Genomic DNA, 20,739 nt, shown 5'->3' with positions numbered 1-20,739 from the left:
AGATGTGATAACTCTAGGCAACACATACCTCAAGTTCTACTGTTACCAACCTCTACCTCTAAAACTAGACAGGTCCGGGTGTCTGTCTTGGAGATGCTTTGCTAAATTCGTCGTGTTTGCTCCTTTTGTCAGCACAGTTCTGTTGCATCTCTTGCATCTCAGCTTGCTGCTGTCCTTTGGCTTTCCTTGTTCATCCGAATCAAATCCAAAGAACCTCCAAACAGCACTTCTGCTGTGTTGTTTATTTATTAAAACTGGTTGCAAAGGTCCTGCAGACGCCATCTCATGGCAACTTACACACGTAGAGCGACGACACTAAAAAAAAAAAATACAGCCAGTGGCGTCTGTGTGAGCGAGGCAGGAGGGGAGGGGCTGCTGCACGATGGCTCGCCCCCAGGACAGCGCTCTGTGTGTGGGTGTGTGTTGGCGGCGCATGTGTAAACCAAGGAGGCAGATAGAGTATCGATATCATTGAAAAGTCATTTAGTACCGTTTTTACTTTTCAGAATCGATATTTAATCAATAAATCAATATTTTTGACAACACTACTGGGGAGAGGACAGTCTGGGCTTCCTTGCTGAGGCTGCTGCCCCTGCGACCTGGATCTGGACAAACAGAGGAGGGCGATGACGACAACGTCAGTTCCAAGGCTTGTGAACAACATTTTTTCCTGTTGTGATCAGAGAAGCCAGTTTTGCTGATTTAGCCTTCCCTGTTTTTTTACTTTTGGTTGCTCCAACCTACCCTTCACCATTTCTCTGATTGTTTACCTCCGAGTTTGGGGAATCTTGAATCCAATTAGGGATCAGCACTGTCATCATTACTGGATTCTTTTACCTCTAGTACAGGTTAAGGTTTTTGTGTGATCGGTAAGCAAAGCTATTTGGGATTCCACTCTCCGTTGCATACTTTCATCCCTCCAGGTGGTTTGTTTGTTTCTGTCCTGGCGCAAGTTTAATTTTTCTTTTAGATTTTCCAATCTAGTCTGGTCAAAAGTCTCACAGAAGGGAAATTTGAGAAGATATCTGCAGTTACTTTTACCCATGTTGCAATAAATGTAACACTGCTGCTATCATAATATGCTTACATATACTTTGCAGGACCACTATACTCCTTCCTTGACCTTCTACTAAAATAACTTCTCGTTATCCTTCTGTAAGATTCCCCCCACTCCAAGCAACTCTTCTTCACACTTACTCTTCCCAACAAATCACTTTCCAATCTTTCCTATCAGTCCTGCATTGGCCTATTTTTCCAGTCCCATGTTACACACACCATTAGATGAGCAAGTCAAAGGTGTGAAAGTGTAATTTGCTTCCTCATACTTCTTCCATGTCTGTAAAACCTATGCGGCATTCTTTACTATAGTGCGATTTCTTAATTGCATAGCCACAGTTTGGGAATATGAATACTTCTGAGACATTTCTGTTGGTTGAAACAATTTTTTTTTTAATCCCTGCAAACATAAGCTCATTTCAGCTGTGTGAAAACACTGTAAATATGAAATGAAGTACTTTTAATCTGCTCTTTGTGCCTTGTCCTTTGCCTCATGCTTGGCTGCTCAGTTTAATTGTCTTTTGACTGACTCAGCTCAATGGAATACAGGACTGTTAACCTCTCTTATCCATAGCTATTAATCCTCAAACCCAAATCATCCTCTGCTGAGCTATGTAAAAATAATATTGACAAGGAATTAGCTGCCTGGTGCATATATCCTATAATGTGACCCACGTATAGAATGTCTTTGGCTCTTCTCCTTACAAAGGCAGTCATGCTAAACTAGTGTGTGTTGAGGTTAACTAATGTCATGCTCCTAGCCTCTCTATTCATCAGTAATGGCAATCCTCTGTGTATTAGTCAGGTTGGGTAGGCATTGACCCAAATCACCAGGCAGCATTAATGTCTATGAGTTCACGGCCCCAGGGCATGCAGGTGGGCTTTTGAAGTCATAATCTGTTAGCTCATCCAGGAAGATAAATCATCTCAAAACCAAAGCTCAGTAGATATCAGCAGATGACAGACAGGGCATTGATTTGACTGATTATATCTATTTGTGTGTAATGTGACTGTGTGACCTTCCAAAGGCAGTCCTGTAATTGGCCATCTTGTATGTATGCCTGTGATTTGTTCAACAGCAGGATGTGAGCGAGTTCACCCACAAGCTGCTGGACTGGCTGGAGGACGCCTTCCAAATGAAGGCTGAAGAAGACCGGTAAACTGCAAGCTGAGACTTAAATGTCAACTGCTTATGTTATTAAGGCAGAGCTATAAACAAGTTTGGCACCAATGTTTTTGTTGCTGTTGTCAGGGAGGGCGAGAAGCCAAAGAACCCCATGGTGGAGCTTTTCTATGGACGTTTCCTTGCTGTCGGTGTCCTGGAAGGTAAGATGAGGTGTTACATTAAAACCAATAAAGACAAAATGATCACCAGTTAAAGAATCACAGAGACAAAATGTTTATATGTTTTGATGTCTACTGCCATCAAGCAAGCCAGTCTTTGCTCCTGGTAGTGAAAGGTGACCTTGTCTTAATGAGATGTAGTCAATGTAGAGGAAGAGTGTGGTTGCATTGATCATCAAAGACCTTGATGGCTGATTGACATTGTGCTTATTATGCATGACAATACTAGCCCAAAGCCACCAAAAGCTGGACCAGTGGACTGCTGCTTCTAAAATGACCTTAATACCTCATCTGCATGTCTGCTAGCAACTCCTCTCTTGCTCTTTGTTTTGGGTTTTTTTTTTGGCAGCTGGAGAGCTCTGTGCAGCTGCTTTTAGTCATGATGAGCAAGTTACTGTGAAAGAACTGGAAGAATGGCGAAGCAGTTTCCATTCACTAACCTATGTAACTGTACTGAGTTCTGCAGCTGGCTCACGATCTGAAGCAATCATTTCAGCTTCTGGTCAGCGAATATGTCAAATCAGATGAGGGCTGAACAATTTTGGAAAATAATCTAATTGTGATTTTTTTTTCCCTCAATATTGTGATTTAATATGCGATTATTTTTTCAAGGTCCTCTTTTCATGTGTTTCTCCTCTAACACAAGCAATAATTCATATTGGATGCTTGAAGGCAGCAAGCTTTTAGATTTAAGTCATCATCAATGTAATGCTCTGGTATGGCTCTGCCGTACGGCTTGACCAAAGATCAGTTGTAGTTGCAAAAAACTCCACTGTTTTCGGCTCCACTGCAACTTTCTGTCTGCAATTTCTATACAGCTCAGGTATGGCAACCTGGTGGCAATGGTTGTAAAGCAGGTTCTGCCCAATACATGGCGTTGCGCAGCATCTTATTTTTTCATAGCCAAAATAATTCCACAGAGCTGATGTGCTGCTGCTCTTTAGCACTATACTTTCTGCAGTGTCAGCTTCTGTCGAGCCCGAGGCCATTGTGCAACAGGTTAAAGCGCAGTGTTAGTGTGTTCTGCTCTGCTCAGCTCCACTTGTAAGTCTTGTGACTAGATCATGTGACTGGTCAAAAGATCAAATCGCAGCTTTTGTGGTTAGAAAATCTTGTTTTCTCATATTGCGATATAATGACAAATGCAATTAATCGTTCAACCTTAAATCAGATGCATAAATGGCACTTAGCAGCTGTTCCGTTTTCTGGAACCCCCCCCCCCCCCTCTCTCTCTTTCTCAGTCACACACTGGTGACATACTTCTAATAAAGTGCATAATCTTCATAGTATACCCACTTGCTTGTTATCAAGTGAACATTTATTACAGCTGATGTTCTCTGGTGTGATTTCACAGGTAAAAAATTTGAGAACACAGAGATGTTTGGGCAGTACCCCCTGCAGGTGAATGGTTTTAAGGATCTCCATGAATGTCTTGAGGCAGCAATGATTGAGGGCGAGATTGAGTCGCTCCACTCAGCAGAGAACTCTGCCAGGTCTGGACAAGAGGTTTGTATTAGGAAGGAGGCACACCACAACACATATTTCTGTGTGTGAAAGCTAAACACATTTTATATACATAACTGTTAAGTAGTACAACGATTGCCACAGACTATAATGGCTCAAGATAAAAATACAATAATTCTGGGCATTCCACACACATCCAGTGGTAATCCATTGGTAATGCCATTGTGATTAAAAAATTACTGTAGATGCCTTGCCTGGAAAAATACAGGTCATTTAAATAAATATATAACACTTGCAAACTGGATCAAAAGACTTACATTAGGGGTATCAGGATATACGAGTATTGATGATAATAAAATAATCCTGTAACATCCTGCTTTAGTCAGTTATTCTTTTTAGACATTTTTGGAAGGTGATGTTTACAAACTCCAGCTCACTACAATCATAATCTGAGTATAAAACACACTATACAGGTACCAGATCCAATCTAGGAGCCCCAGGACCTTTAGCATGTTTCTGGACAAATTAAGCCCCACTCCCACTAAGCACCATCAGGCATCAGCCATTGGTAGGACTTCAGGGAAAACCTTTGGCAGAATAATCACCTGGTTGATGCTTTCCTAAGGGTTGACCTCCTAACCCTCATGTGACATGTCTGCTATTCTTGGTCCAACCTCTGGTTAGCTGTAGCTCTGACTATGCTGCACCACAGCAGCTATGAGCAGCAAATTACCAGTCTAGCACCCATAAGGTTATGGTACCCCCCAGCCCTCAGAACAGCACCAGTCATCAGCTCAAGGGAGTGAGGGAGCTGGAGAGATGCTCAGTTTACATGATACGGAGGATTAAAGCCATCACATTATGCTGAAAAGTCGACACATTTCCGTAATCATGTGCTGTAGTGTTTATAATAGGTCATGAATCAAACACTGAGCTTGCTCACTTGGACAAGTCAACATGAATGCAGTCACTGTAGTAGCAGGTGTGACATCATCAAATACTTCCATGCATCTATCAGTGGTCGAGAGAAAATGATGAAAATCCTTGGCATGACTTCCTCAAATATTCATGGCTTTCATGCCCCACAGGCAAGCAATTAAAATCCAAATCAGCAGCTTCAGCATTTCTCAACATTTGTTTGTCTTCCAGCACTGGTTCACAGAACTCCCTCCTGTGTTGACTTTTGAATTGTCAAGATTTGAGTTCAACCAAGCACTGGGCCGACCTGAGAAGATCCACAACAAGCTTGAGTTCCCCTCTATGCTCTACATGGACAGGTGATACAAGTAGTAACTGTTTTAGTCAAGATCCAATTAAATCCCAAGTGCTTTTTCTGTGTCCTGTTTTTCTCTTAGAATTTGGTTTGTTCGTGTGCGTGGAATACAGGTGAGCGTAGAGGCAAAAAGGATGGGACATTATGTTTTGGTAAAATTGGAGAGGAATTCATAAGTTGAATATTTGTTACAGAAGTAGAAGCTGCCACTTTTTGGTTCTATCTGTAAGAACAAACTAAATACTGTATGCCCCACTTGTTTTAATTGCCATCGAAAAAGTTGATGTAGTTACAGCAGGAATGTCAATAAAAATGTTTGACTGACTGTAAGAGCATCATTTGATTTATACATTGCCCAGTGGATATTGTTGTCAATGTACCCAAGCACTACTATGTTGCAGCATTGGTCATTGTAGGACCCCAATAAGCTTGAGCCTCCTCTCTGGTCTTGTTGTCAGGTATATGGACAGGAACAGAGAAATAACTCGGATCAAGAGAGAGGAGATAAGGAGGCTAAAAGATCATTTGACGTTGCTTCAACAGCGACTTGAAAGGTACAGCTTTCCCATCAATTCCAGCTTTACTTTGATAAAGTTAATGAAATTTCTGAACTGCCATATAGCTTAATTTCCCGGCCTGACCAACCTATCATTTCTGCTGGCATGACCTTCTCCTATTATTCCTCAATTGTCTTAAACTGTGTGTATTCTCTGTCAGGTATCTGAGCTATGGGTCAGGCCCAAAGAGATTTCCTCTGGCCGATGTCCTCCAGTATGCCATGGAATTCGCCTCCAGTAAGCCAGTGTGTACCTCCCCTGTGGAGGACATTGACTCACCTGCGCCCCCTGCTGGTATAACAGGACAACAACAAACCCAACTAAGGCAAGTTTCCTGTTTTTGGTTTTCTTCTTCTCCATCATCTGCCTAGGTAGTTTTGGAGCATGGGGAACAATAAGGAATCCTGTGAGAACATCTGATCGCAAACGTTTGTTACTTTTCACCGACGCTGCCTTATCTTATGAGTTTTTTTGAGTCAAATGATATGGAATGATATCTACTGCTTAGTTCATGAACAAACTCTGTTCTCAAATTGGCACCCAAGAGTAAAAAGACAAATCTCAAATACAGAACCTGAAATGGGAAATTTGAGGTTTTTGATATTAGGGAATCTAAGTGGGTCATTGCCAGCATAATATCAAGCTGTTAATTGACTAGAGCTCTATCACTGGGCCAGATCCTTTTCCTATGTTTTTGAGTTTTCCTTTGTATAAATGTCTCACATGCAGCACAGCTGAGCAAGACTCCTTGGCACCTTTGGAGAGCTCATGCTCTGCTTCAGGTCAAGCCACAGCTCCCTCTGCAGCCCAGCAGCAGAGACTACCCATTCACAAGCCCTTCACCCAGTCCCGATTGCCCCCTGACCTCCCCATGCACCCCGCTCCACGCCACATCACCGAAGAAGAGTTGAGAGTCCTTGAGGGCTGCTTGCACCGTTGGAGGAGCGAAGTTGAAAATGACACCCGTGGTGAGTCTGTCTGCCTTTTCATATTATATTAGTCTCTGTTGTTGTTACTTGGTTTGTTTGGCCATCTATAGCTTTATATAAAACACAAAGACACGGCTCTGGGTAATTGTCTGTTTTCCTGCCAGATCTGCAGGGCAGTATAACAAGAATCCATAGAACCGTTGAGCTAATGTACTCAGATAAATCTATGATGCAGGTGAGCACCTCTCTCCTCTGGACAGAAATTCTGTAACATAAAAAGCCACATAAGTGGTTTCATTTATTACTCAGTATTGCAAATCTTCCTTTTTTGTTGTTCCAGGTTCCATATCGGCTTCATGCGGTTCTGGTCCACGAAGGCCAGGCCAATGCTGGCCACTACTGGGCGTACATCTATGACCCACACCAACGCTGCTGGATGAAGTACAACGACATCTCTGTTACTAAGTCCTCATGGGAAGAGCTGGTGCGAGACTCATTTGGAGGCTACCGCAATGCCAGTGCCTACTGTCTGATGTATATCAACGACAAGAAACCCTTCCTCATAGAAGGTACACATCGTCAATATTTAGTATATGACTTGTAAGCAGCATTGCTAATGCATACGTTAACTGACATACATATGACTAATGTACAGTCGGGCTGTAGTAAACAAATTTTTTAGTAATCAAGTATTCTATCGAAAATTCCAACTAATAATAGAGCGGTCTGAGAAAACATTATTTTGCTTATTACTAAACACTTTGACTTTCTAGCCTCCCTCCACTTTGAGCGTGGTTGACATATGCAGGTTGTGTTACACTGAAAATAATTTGTTTGAAAGACAATGATGCGAGCTTTCAGATGAAATGAATGAGGTTTCCAGGCAGAGGATGTGCCTTGATCTTTTTTTTTTTTTTTTTTTTTTGATTGTAGTACTCTGATCACCCAAGTAATTGTGGTAGCTGTATTGCACAGTTTTACATAGCTGCGGTAACATACCGAAGCTGATAAAGGGCAGACTCTGCCTGACTCTTTGAGGAGAGTTGCTTGTTATTTTGACTTTAAATCAGTTTTTACTACATTTTTTTTAGTTCTTCCACTCTCATTTGTTACCATGTAATTTTCCACTTACATGGAGATGTCTACTCAACTTATATTATCTCAGACTTTTGTTGATTTATCAACTGAATAAAATCGCTCGTATGTCCAGTGAGCGGATGTGTGTCATCTCTGTTAGATCAATATGGTGGATTTTAATTGTCTTCTCCATTCTCTGTACAGAGGAGTTTGATAAAGAAACAGGTCAAATACTCAGTGGCATGGACAAACTTCCACCAGACCTGAAGCAGTATGTAAAGGAGGACAATGAGCTTTTTGACAAGGAGATTGAGGAGTGGGATGTCCTTCAGGCTCGCAAGGCCCAGCAGGAAAAGCTGGCCCTTGCCGCAGCAGCTGCCACTGCCTCAGCAGTGTCTAGCACCTCCACTTCCACCTCCTCTCCTCAGCCCATGAGCATCGACTCCAGCCCTCCAGACAATGCAGGTCAGGGTCAAAACACTCACTGGCACAGGGAACAAATTCAGACAAGAGTATTTAATTGAGAATCAATACTTGGAATGTAAATAAAAAAATGCTATAACTGCCTTGAGGATTAAAAAACACAAGGGAGTGACCTTAAAATATTGCTGTTTTTGACATATTATATAATAAATCGCAGGAAAGTTGGCAACTAAAGACTGCTGGGTGAGTGAAATTTAGCATTCAGGTCAGAGTACAGTAATTGAATTATAATGGATACATGTTATGATTGACATGTCCCTCAAGCTATATCTTAAGGAACATTCTGACATGATATTTTTGAAATCATTCAATATGACTTAAGCCTTGAATTAGGCCTGGGTGATATGGACTAAAAATAAAATCTCAGATTTTTTTATTTTACAAATAATTGGATTTATGTTTTTCCGATTTTTTTTTCCCCTTTGGGTAAATGATTCCACCACAGTAAGCTGTTTTTTTTTTAGTGGGAGTTTGTTGGGTATACAGTAGTGGTGTTGTTCCTTTCGCAGAGAGTGGCATTTCTTCCACTCGGCTGGATGCCTCTGTTTTAGATGCTGAAATATGTTCGTTGTGCTGCTGCTCTTTGTTGAAATGGGCTTCAGACAAACTTTGCAGCGTACAGTCACTTGTTCAATGTCTGTCGCCACAAACCCAAACCACTGACGATACTACTTCTTTCTTAGAAACAAACACCTCGTTCTCATTAAGCCAGTGTGAAATGTACAGAATAAAAAAACTGAATTTCTCTGATGGTTCTCTAACAGGCCCTCAACAGGACCCAGAGTACATGGAGCAGCCATCTCCCACCAATGACTCGAAACACCTGCAGGAGGACACAGAGAGGGCCATCTCCAGGGCCGCTGCTGAGCAGGAGGAGAGAACCCCCGAAGCATTGTTGAATGCTGTATGTAAAAGCGGGCAAGATGCAGAATATGCCACACTCATGCCGACTAGCCATTTGCTTTGGTCCTGTTATTTATTAGAGAATATTGGACATACCTCTAAGTCTGTGTGACCCTTGTATTCTGAGAAGATACTCCAGTTGATAATCGTGAAGTGGTCTACTCAAGCAACACTGGCAGACCACAATAATATGTGGTGTAATTCAACCATGAAGCAACAATAATAAAAAACACAATATTGAAGGGAATAACTTCAATACACTTTTCAAAAAAATAATTGTTGTAGTAGATGTTAAAGTTTCTCTCGTAATATGTCCAGTATAGTAGTTATTGAGCCATAGCAAGAATTGAAGGATATATTATCCATCAAAAATTTCAATCTGTTTTGGAAAACCAGATTAAATGTCATAGCACACATACACTTCACAGGGAAAAAAAGAAATAATATATATGTGTGTGTGTGTGTGTGTGTGTGTGTGTGTGTGTGTATATATATATATATGTATATATTTATATATATATATGTATGTATGTATAGATATATATATGTGTATGTATATATATGTATGTATGTATATGTGTGTGTATGTATGTATGTGTATATATATATATATATATATGAAAATCAAAATTTCTTTTATATCTTAGTTTTTTGTTGTCACCCCCCCCCCATCAGTCCTCTGCCTGTCATGTATTATCTGTCCAATTTTATCTACAATCTCTTCATCCTTCCATTTCCCTTCAGCCTGAGGTCCAGGTGGCAGGGGGCTCCAGCCTACCTTCTGACTTATTCATGGAGTATGACTCCCCCGGCCAGCGTACAGTCAAGGTGGCCATTCCTAATGTGGGAACCTTTGTCATTGAGTCAGAGAAGGGCGGATATGATGATGAGGTAGCACTTGTCCCACTAAATCTCACCTATTTTGCACTGAGAAGTCTCTGCTTGTGTGACATCTGGAGTTAGAGCATCACTGCCTATTCATATGACTCTGATACACCTGAGAGACTCTTATACCTTCAGGTGACTGATTCCAGACACAGGATTGGCTTCATATGCTGAAAATGCCGCACAACAATACTCACTCTGTTGGAATTCTTGCATGACTGTTGTGTAAGCTATCTATTATTGAGCTAGGCTACATCTTGGCACTAAGACAAGTTGATCTTCTGTTGAGAGCTGTAGGCTGCTTCTTTACTCTAGTTACTTTTAAAACAACAAAAAAGTTATTTGTGTTGGCTAGAGGTGTGAAGATTATCTAAATCTCAGTTCAGACTTCAGTTTTTGAGCCATGGCTTAGTTCGTTTCGCATTTTTAAAAATTTTCAATAAATCACTGCTTTGAATTGTTAGATTAATGTAACGACCGCACATAAATTGATATTCTCTATGGCGAATCTAACTATAAACATAAGTAGGAAATACGTCTCTAAGACTTTGCTGACAACACAATGGGTTTCCGTCTTTATTTTTCTCCAGAAGAACCAAACCAAACTTTCCCTCCACCTCCACATATCTCTTCCTCTTATGCTTTTTGGTGTTAAGTAAACAGCTTTTAGGTGGAATGCAAACAAAGTCCCTGTGCCCAACTGGAATTGAGATTTGTCCTGACTTCTCAGTGATCTGATCAGAATGGGTTAGCATTAATACCAGGTGTGCACACAATTAATGCATCTTGAATGAGTTTTGTGAGCTGATCACTGAAACCACATTTGTCAATGGTGTAGGTCACATGTGGCCACATTCTTTAAAAAATAACTATGCAAATGCATCCTGGGCAGCATTGAAGGACCACCTCATCAGTCACATATTTGGTTGTTAAAAATATAAACTGTCCGAGGTATATGCATTGATTGAAATGGAAAACTGATATCATGGATCTATTAATTTGCATACTGAGCCGGGCAGTGATATATGATCAAAAGAGACACATGTAGATGGATTTTAATGTAAGAGTGAACACACTCTGCAGCGCCGTCAACTTGTGATCAGATGACATCAGAACTTATCTTAATACCTGGAGAGCACTGAGGAGTCTATAAAGGGTTACTAAGCTGCCTGGAGCAGAGTTTGGAGGGTAAAAAGATTGGGGGGGTGCAGAACTAAGCAGTGCAAAATGGGTTTGGGTTTGAGATTCCTGAGATCATTAGCTATATTTCATTAATTTGCACAGATTTCATGCTGTTATTTTTGTTTGTTTTTTCCTGAGGGTTGATATCAGTCATATTCAGTGTGCAATGGGTTTAGAATTTTGGCCTTGTGCGCAATCTGCATTGTGCCATTGAAGTGGCTTACTATATCCCCTCACTCCAATGTCGTGGTTTTCAAACTTTTCAAACACAGTGCCATCTCAGAAAAAGTAGTCTAAGTAATACCATTATGACTGAAGTTATGAATACAGCAGCGAGCAGCAGCCTCATTAATCTTCAGACAACTCATTTTTATTCCATTTATTCCTGTTATTTTTTTGTTGACCATTGTTAGCTACAGCGTTAGAACGTCTTGCACTACTACTGGCATCTCTGCGACACAACTGGCATCTACCCAATGGCAGCCCCCCCCCCCCTTTTTTTACACTAGCCAGCGAAAACAAATAAGTATTATTTCACTCACTTTTTTTTAGGCTAAATACATATATTACAAGTTAACTACTGGCCATTATGTTATTGAGTGTTGTCAACATACATAAGCCTCACGTGGAGGGTGTCGTGGTACCCAGTGCTAGTGGAAACGCACGCATACAAAACCGACGCGTGCCAAAGTGAACCAGTGGAAACACGCCCTTTCTTTCAACAGTGCTGCTCAAAATATTCTCCTCTTGCGCCATACTTCTTTTCCTGATAGCTGCTGTTTGTAGCCACATTTGTAGAGTATTTGAACCTTTTATTTTACCTTTACTCACAATCTTTCCACAGCAATAGCTTAGCATGTTTCACCTGGTGTAGCTATGGATGATATACTGTGCCCAAAGTGAATAAATGTGACTACCAAGCAGTCACACACAAAATATTACATGAAAGACAAAACTTATTATGAATCACAATACAGTTTATATATTTTCATTGAAAATATTTACTGTTTTGATGGTTGTCTTTGTTTTTAAAGTTGTTGCGTTTTTTTTTAATTATTATTTATAGAATTCCTCTGCGTTCGACTTGAGGGAGCACATATACCACTCCACCAGTTTTAAAAGCACTGCATGGTCTGCAGGGTGATGTCTGGCATGCCTTTATCGTAGTGCCTCCAAGCATAGAATGTAGTGGTTGACTGCATCACAAGAACCTGTTTTATTTAACATTGTTCCAGGCAATGATGACCCCCAACATGCAGGGTGTTATTATGGCTATTGGCAAATCCAGCAGTGTATTTGAAAGCAATGGGTCTGAGGCAGCCTTTTTTAAGGTACTTTACCACTCTCCTTCACCCTTCTTCCTTCCTTCTCTCCACCTCCTCACACCTTATTTACAATCCATGTATTCTTTTCTTTTGTACTCTTTTTATTTCCTACATTATTCACAGTAACTATCACAGTATTTAACAACTAAATAAAACCTTGTATATCAATCAGTTTAGATTAGTTGACAGCCTTGCTGTCTCACATCATTGTCAGATTCATAATGGACAGTACAGTAAAGTTGTTTGAAGAATCTAATTTGATACAGCAGCAGATGTATGGACCCTCTAATTCCATGGTCTTCTGGTGCCTATTTTACCCACAATGCTTCTGTAAGTGGTTAGTGTCGTCTGTAGCTGCTTGCCCCACACAGAGATAAGCAAAAGCTGTACTGGTTAAGTAACCCTCTAACTCCATGCGTCAGTTTCTTTTAATTTTATTTAAACTCATAGGGTCCTATCTAATGCATGATGCGACCATGGCATATTGTGTTTTTGGGACACCAAAAAACATTTGCAACATAGACCTTGAAGAAGCTGGTCTTTGGCCAATGAAGTGATGCATATGCTATTAAAAGGTCTCATCAATCAGACGAAAAGATGTGCAGCAATGCAATGTGGGTCTGTTGATACCAGAAAACTGGAAACATTCGCTGCTACCTGCTTCCCCTCTGATGGCTTGGTTGTATTCCCTGCAGCTCCCCTATATGAACATAGAACGGTACACACAGCACCATTTGAAAACCGCCTGAAACCATAGAACGCTTAAATGGGACCCAAAGTCTTTACCCCCATGCATATTTAGACTTGTGCTGCACACATGCTCAACTCTAAACTGATAGACTTGCTGGGTAACATACTGTATAAATAATAGGGCAAATGGAGTTTTTAAGTATGTTATTTTATCATCCTTGTTGTCAGTGTCTTTTTTTTTTTTAGATAAGCATCTCAAATGAAGCACAAGAAACAAAAAGCAAACTGAATAAACAAGAGGTGTGTGGGGGGTTTATCATTGTGCTTATAATGAGAATCCCAGGATATGAAATACTCACCATCAATCTTCTGTAGTGGTCCCAGTAATATTTGTCGTAATAATCATCACTATGACGCCCACATACTACCATACCAGCTGCAGTTTATTTTCTTATCCTTTAATTAACTGAACAACTCAAATAAATTAACAGTTCCAGCTAGGTATGCTGTTAGTTCCACCTGCCTGTTGTGAACTTCAGCACCTCAAAGTAGTTTAAGGCAAATTTCTGCTTGCAAATAATACAATGGGTTTTGGCCCAACAATATGAATTTCATCCATGTTTCTCTCATATCAGTAATTGTAAAAGTATCAGCACATACATGAATGGGTTTTGGCCCAACAATGTGAATTGTGGTGGACAAAGAAAATCATAGAGTTGGCCCTCAAGTGAACATAGTACATTTAAGACTAATTATGTCAAGGAAATGTTACTACTACTACCAAGGACTCTAATCAAACATTGACACGCGACTCTTTATAATGATAATCATTACACTTCAAACAATTTACCATCACTAATGAAGGCTTGTTTAAAATTAATTTGAGGGTAGATTTCACATCAGCATCAATCTGAAATGATGGAAGTTGTCTTCAGTATATGAAATGATATTTGCATAAATCATTTAAATAAGTGAGATCCACCTTTTGGGGTTCTTAATTCACAAGGAACTTCATATGAAGCATTTGTGTCTAAACCACCTTAATCTTGGCCTGAAATTTTAACCATGACTTGTTTTGACCTTGTCTGTGGCCAGGCGATCAAGCTGGAATATGCTCGTCTCCTGAGATTTGCCCAAGAGGACACGTCTCCTGAGAATGACTATCGACTGCAGCACATTATTGTGTACTTCATCCAAAACCAGGCACCCAAAAAGATCCTTGAGAGGACTCTGCTCACACAATTCGCTGACCGGAATCTGGCTTTCGATGAGCGGTAGGCCAAACAATCAATTATCTTAAACTGAGTCACTAGAGGATCATTTACATAAAATACCCAGCAGAGGGCGGCAGAGACCTGGACTGTATTGAGCAGCCTTCCTGACAGTACTGTCTGAGTTTCCTATAGACAAAGCCTTTGTGCTGCAAAACCTCTCTGATGACCAGTGTGTCTATCTTCCAACACAAATGACAAGTCAACTGCTGACATTTTTAATACTACTGGGAAATATCCAGATACCTGGTAGTGTTCTTGTCACTTGTATGTGTAATGTCCCTTTCTACCCCTTGAAACTTTACACCTACGTGATTTGGCCTCAATACGTATTCATGAGTGAAAAATTGATTTCTCCCTTCTCCTCTATTTTGAGCGAGATAATTAGATTTATGTGTGCATGTGGCCTCAATAGGAGCCTCCGGAGGAGTGTTTCACTTCTCCTCTCAGCACTAAAGCGTGATTCATTAGGTCATGTTAAGGCCTCAGGGCAGGGAGGACCATTTCATCTCCTGGAGTAGCTCATGGTGACTCATCATCTCACTGCTAATGCTAGGTCCCTTTCCTGTCTCCCCACCTCCTCCCTACAGATGTAAGAGCATTATGAATGTGGCACGTGCCAAACTGGACCTCATTAAGCCTGACGAGGTCAACATGGATGAGTATGAGGTCAGTAGGGGTTTCCTCAGATTTTTTTTGTCTAAAATATTAGACTGCCTCTCAGGTAGTCTAACACATTTACTATGACATGATTAATGATGAGAATTCACTATACCTTATGCAACTTGTTTTCAACCAGATCTGGCATCAGGATTACAGGAATTTCCGTGAGACAACCATTTACATGATGACCGGCTTGGAGCTCTTCCAGAAGTCAAAGTATGAAGCCATCTTTGCATCACTTTTCTTTCACACAAGCTTGTTGCACCTTACAGTTAGTTGTCAGTTAGTGTTTTAATGTCACCTGCAGAGGGCAGCAGCTTAGTGCAGTTTCACAGAAAGCAGTGGGTTCATTGGGTTCATTCCTTGTAAAAGAGTTTACTCCATAAATTCTCAGTGCAAGGTTAATATTCAGCATGTTATCTGAATGGAATAATGTCTTTCCTTTCCAGTTATGTGGACGCGTTGATCTATCTGATTTACTCGTACCAGTACAACAAGGAGCTTTTGGTGAAGGGGCTGTACAGAGGACACAATGTTGAGCTGCTTGGTCATTATCGTCGGGAATGTTTGCTGGTGAGGCAAAGCATGCTGACACACACAGGTTTATTTTCAAGTCTGTGTGTTTGTTTCTGCATAGTTGTATGAAAGAAAGAAGTGATTACAAAGAGGGCTTTTTGGAATGTCAGATGATTGTATAGCCCTGTGTAGGATCATTCTCTGAAATCGTCTGTTGGTCTTTCTTCTGTATCAGACTTCCTCTGCTAAAGTGACTCAGCAAAGCCAACACTCCGCCACCCCCACCCCCCAAATACTGAGCTGCTGTACTATAATCAGATTGCTTTTCCTGAGATATTGCTTTCATTTGCGTTCAGCCCACAAAGGCCTCTACTGAAGGTTTTTTTTATCTGATACTGTCAGAGGAAAATCTGTTCAGCAGTGTGATGTGAACCCCTTTTCATTCCATTTCCCCAGAGGTTGAGAGCTGTGATCTTGGTTGTGGCTGTGGGTATTTTAGTCTGATCAGCCTAATTCTAGTCCGTAGGTGCCCCCTCGCTGCTGCACTCAGTAACCTTATACCGGCATTGTACTCCTAATGTAATCATTGGAGTGGGAATAGGAAGAAGAAGGGCCAGCAAGTATAAACACATTACTATGAGAGGCAAGCATGTCCTTAGTTAGCCTCTGCTCTACACAACCTCAGTGGTCAGATCTCTGGCCAGGACCTCTGGCTCTGCTGTTTACCTCCAGAACTTGTTTTAATCGAAAACACTGCTAACATTGACGCAGTTAATGTACTTAGGTCGTTTTGCAAGTCCAGCCCTCAATTGCTAGCTGGAAAAGGGGAAAAGGGACTGTTTCCTTAAGAGCGGAGGAGGTCAGAGAGTTTGTTACAGCAGATTTTTTTTTTTTTTTTTTTTTTGCCAAGAACAGGAAGAGAAGTCTGTGTTCACATGCAGGCAAGTGTCAGGATCCATTTGAGTTCCACTGGCTGTAGCATACTTATTCTGTGAGATCAAAACTGTTGAAACTGTTCTTACTGTTTTCTGTAGAAAGCATAACAAACAACTAGTGAAATGCATTTATCATTGAAAATAAGAAAACTCTTGAGACCATACAAAGTTAATAAGTGTGCTGAGGCATTCCTACTCTCATGGCTAGGAGATTCAGCTGACTAAAAGCTTTAAGGGCAACTTCATTATATTATGTTTTATTGCTGAAAAATTCTTAAGGTTACAGAATTACAACTGGCTATTCTTGTGAGTTTGCAGTTTGTGTGAAAAAGTTTATTTTGTTTGTGCCCTGGAGGATATTTGAATACTGGACCAAGATTGGCTACAAACTTTATGTGCTGTCACAAATTCAGCTCATATGCACATGTGCTAAATTTTGATTTAAAGTGATACTTGCCCAAAAACTGAATTTTGTCTTTCATGCACCGGAAAATTGGTGTGTTAAGCTCATAAAGATGTCTTGTCCCTCTTGCATCACTGCTTTGTGGCTCCAGAATGCAAAATGCATTGGAGGAAATGCAGAATTCCAGCCACTTATATTTATCTCAAAGCTAATGGTGACTGATGGATAACAACAGCAAAACTTTCCAAAAAAAAACCTTGATGACAGAAAACTTTTCAAATGAAGTCAAAATAACTCAAAACAATTTTTTTTCCATCAATTATCACCCAAATAAGACATTGTTACCTTGAGTTGGTGGAAGTCCCCTCAGACGTTGAAACCCTTTTTCTGAGTCCGTACCAACTTAAAGGTGCCATAGAGTGGTTGAACGGGGTATTAATTCTTGTTCTGTGGTGTGATATGTAACCCCACAAAAAAAGGTTGGGTCTGTCATGGCTCAGAAGCTTCCTAAAAGGCTCTTTGAAACCACTATGTTACCATGTTGGGTTTAGAATGCGTCGTTTGTCCCTATTGGCGTCGTTTCTAACCTTATCTGGCAACCTCATTATTTATGCAAGTGCATGAGTTGACGGCGATGACGGCAACCTCATTTAACTACTACTCGGTGATTGGCTGCCCTCACTGTCACTGAAAAGAAACTACTCCCACTTTCTCGGCTAACTGTCGCCGGTGCTAAGTGCGACTGCTACTGTCAATTGACAACATTCCATATCATACAACAACATTCGTAAGATAAGATACCAAGTAGCCATGGCCCAGTTGCAGATCCAGCCACATATGCAGTGGCGGGGTGGCCATCGGGACAACCGGCATTTTTCCCGGTGGCCTGGCCCCTTGGTAGCCTGCCTGGCTGGCGAGATTCCTTCCCCCTCAAGCCAGGCCAGGCCAGCTAGCGACAGACAGCGCAGATAAAACAAAGGTCTCAATTCTATCGAGGCCATTCATTCAATCAATCTGCTCAGTCAGTGCTGCTGCTGCAGTAGTCTCCAGTTTGTGGGGCGCAAGTGAGCGACACGAGAGAGCTGCGCTCACTCAGCTCACTCGCATAATCGCCCCCTCCTGAAATATGTCGAAGGGGCATGTGTGAAAGGGGTGGGTTCAGTGTGTGCGAGTGGAGGGGGGGGGGGGGGGGGGGCACTGACTGAACTGTGACGTAACACTTCAGCCAAAAACGCATTTGTCCATTTTCCCTTCTTCAAACAGAGGTTATGACACTGCCTCACACTTCGTGTGTGTTCGCCACAACTGGGGGACGTTGAATAAACACCGAAAACACCAAAACGATGATTTTCATTCTAGGGGACCTTTAATATTGTCCATTGGGTTAGAGAGGATGAGAGGCACACACAATCAGATCAGATAATGCAGCAGTAATGACATCATGATGCAGATTTGTACGTAGTATGAGTTCATGTATTTACACAAGAGTGCAAACAAACAACTTATAAAATGCTTCAGCCATGAGATGTTTGAAGGAAACTGTTGTGTTTTGTTGTATCAGTGTGTGTATGAGTGTTGTTTGTTTGGTTGGTTGTTTGTGAAAGACTTACGAGACCCATTCGTGTCTGCCTTCTCATAGAAATTAAATGAGCAAGCGGCTGCCATGTTTGAATCAGGAGAAGAACATGACGTTGCAACCGGGCTGGGCATAATGAATGAGCTGGTGGTGCCCTGCATCCCTCTGCTGCTGGTCCACGACACAGAGAAGGATATGCTGGCAGTGGAGGACATGAGAAACCGCTGGTGCTCCTACCTGGGCCAAGAGATGGAATGTGAGTCCTTACAGGGAAAAGGGGCAGATTCAGCCCCATTAGATATTTCTATATTTCTTAAGAGTTGGAGTCGTGGTTACTAGTCCAACCTTCCCCACCCAAAGATCTTCACAGCCAGGCCACTGCTCTCTTCAGATATTATACAGGTTCTGATGCTGTGTAGCATCATCTTTTGTTTGGTCTATTTTTTTATGAAGACTCAATGATTGGAAATGCATTCAAATATTAACTGAATCTCTTCCACAATGTGAACCAGGGTAACTCTCTAATCAGTTTGCAGAAATTCTCAGCAATAAGTGCCTCTGTAATTTATTAGGTCCAACACAAACTTCAGCATGGATCAGGTATTATAATACACTGATTTTGAACTCATGCAATGAAAAGGCCATCCTTTAAGATTTTTCTAAGAAATGTTTAGAGAATTCTCATGAAAACTAGTTTGTTGATGGAGACACTTCTGAAGAGGCTCCAGCTTGAATCAGTTTATGGAGAACTTGTTCTTGGGTTTTGTTAAGGAAAAGCTGACTTTTATCACCTAGACATATATTTACTGTTTGATAATTGTTTGTTTTTTGTTATGTTTTTTTTACCCGTTGCACTGTTGTACCCTACAGAAGATATTATCCCTCTGACTGTCAATGAAACCTTTTATCTCTTTGTTGACAGCCAACCTCCAGGAGAAGCTCACAGACTTCCTCCCCAAGTTACTGGACTGCTCAACAGAGATTAAAAGCCTCCATGACCCCCCCAAGCTGCCCATATACTCCACCCTGGAGTTGTGTGAGCGTTTCAGCCACATCATGGCTGCCCTTAGCACGGTGCCCACCCAGGGGAGATGAGCACTGACTGGCAGCATCAGAAGCCAGACACTCTCCCTAATCCTAGGCTAACCCTGGACGTAAATCCATGGACCTCTTTTAACCCTTGCCTTCCTTATCAATCCAGAGGTCACCCGCTTTCTAGCTGTTATTCCTCTGTTACTCTTTTGCTGCTGTAGGTTTTATCATTATAAAAATAATATTTCATTTATTTTAAGCAAAAACTCAACAGAGGAAGGAGAGGAGACTGTCGGGGAAGAAGAAAAGAAATGAGAAAGGATAACTTAATGGAAACCAGAAACAACCCTGCAGCAGTTGGAAGCCGAGTACATTCTGCTTCAGCTTTGCGAAACAAAACAAAAAACACAAGTTTGAGGGTTTTCCTAGTTTATTATTGTTGTTGCTTTTTGAGTCAAGCTTCCTCAAACATGCTCCTTGACTTTTCTCCAAGCACCCTCCTCTGCGTGAAAAGACTCACCCCGCTACTCACCCTCCAGTTTGGTACAGTATTACCAAGTTTTGTTTTATTTTTCTAAGGAAGTGAGGAAGAGGGCCTTCAGATTTATCAGTGGATCTCAGATGAGTGTTTGTGAACTGAACCAGAAGGAGATATTTTAAAGTGCTGTGTGGTGGACAGCTGTGGACTTTCTGTGGCTTGTTAATATTTTGAGAGAATAAAATTTTATTTATGGCCCTTTTAGGCCAAATAAAGTTTGGTCTGCTGTTGATTTGTGCATTGCATTCATAAAAATTTCTTATTCTGTAATCATAATTAATAACAGTGCACCTCATTATTCAAGGTGAAATAAAAGTGATAGTGAACAAAGTGATGTCTTTACTTAGATCAGATATGTTCGTGAAATTAAGACTTTCATTCTGCATCTTTCTAAAAGTTCTGTGGGGAAATTACCTAAAAAAAAAATTCTCTTACAACTTTAAAATTATCTTTTAAATATCCCCCCACATGTAATAACACACCAAGTATACTGCATTCATACTTAATTTTTTGTTAAATGAATCATATGAAACCGAAACAAAACAAGAGGTTAGGTTTCACTTGCAACATTAGAAGTTTGGGTTATTTGAATTTGTTCGTTTGTTGTCCTGCGCTTATCTGGATCCGGGTCGCAGGG

The 20,739-nt window shown here is 41.0% G+C and overlaps 1 protein-coding gene across 8 annotated transcripts in view; it reads left to right on the top strand.

The window, feature by feature from the left end:
• usp25 (ubiquitin specific peptidase 25) overlaps positions 1–20,363 on the top strand; it is a 58,064-nt gene extending 37,701 nt beyond the window's left edge. The window contains exons 8-27 of one of the 8 annotated variants that reach the window (XM_086226444.1): positions 2,136–2,212; positions 2,309–2,382; positions 3,755–3,906; positions 5,014–5,141; positions 5,596–5,691; positions 5,855–6,019; positions 6,424–6,662; positions 6,788–6,858; positions 6,964–7,192; positions 7,905–8,165; positions 8,948–9,087; positions 9,831–9,977; positions 12,389–12,484; positions 13,415–13,468; positions 14,264–14,442; positions 15,030–15,108; positions 15,239–15,318; positions 15,552–15,675; positions 18,596–18,788; positions 19,455–20,363. In XM_086226444.1, coding sequence (XP_086082570.1) covers positions 2,136–2,212; positions 2,309–2,382; positions 3,755–3,906; positions 5,014–5,141; positions 5,596–5,691; positions 5,855–6,019; positions 6,424–6,662; positions 6,788–6,858; positions 6,964–7,192; positions 7,905–8,165; positions 8,948–9,087; positions 9,831–9,977; positions 12,389–12,484; positions 13,415–13,468; positions 14,264–14,442; positions 15,030–15,108; positions 15,239–15,318; positions 15,552–15,675; positions 18,596–18,788; positions 19,455–19,627 — 2,757 coding nt within the window. In that variant the 3' untranslated portion in view covers positions 19,628–20,363. The remainder of the gene's footprint in view (positions 1–2,135; positions 2,213–2,308; positions 2,383–3,754; positions 3,907–5,013; positions 5,142–5,595; positions 5,692–5,854; positions 6,020–6,423; positions 6,663–6,787; positions 6,859–6,963; positions 7,193–7,904; positions 8,166–8,947; positions 9,088–9,830; positions 9,978–12,388; positions 12,485–13,414; positions 13,469–14,263; positions 14,443–15,029; positions 15,109–15,238; positions 15,319–15,551; positions 15,676–18,595; positions 18,789–19,454) is intronic. The other 7 variants (XM_086226442.1, XM_086226441.1, XM_086226445.1 and 4 more) reach the window with 7 other exon arrangements.
• Positions 20,364–20,739: the final 376 nt, after the last annotated feature.

The sequence above is a fragment of the Aulostomus chinensis genome, chromosome 15 (genome assembly GCF_037954235.1).
Source record: "Aulostomus chinensis isolate RoL2024-O1b breed Wild chromosome 15, RoL_Achi_v1.0, whole genome shotgun sequence".
Classification (NCBI taxonomy): Eukaryota; Metazoa; Chordata; class Actinopteri; order Syngnathiformes; family Aulostomidae; genus Aulostomus; species Aulostomus chinensis.
The sequence above is the reverse complement of the archived record's forward strand: the minus strand, read 5'-3'. Positions and strand labels throughout refer to the sequence as shown.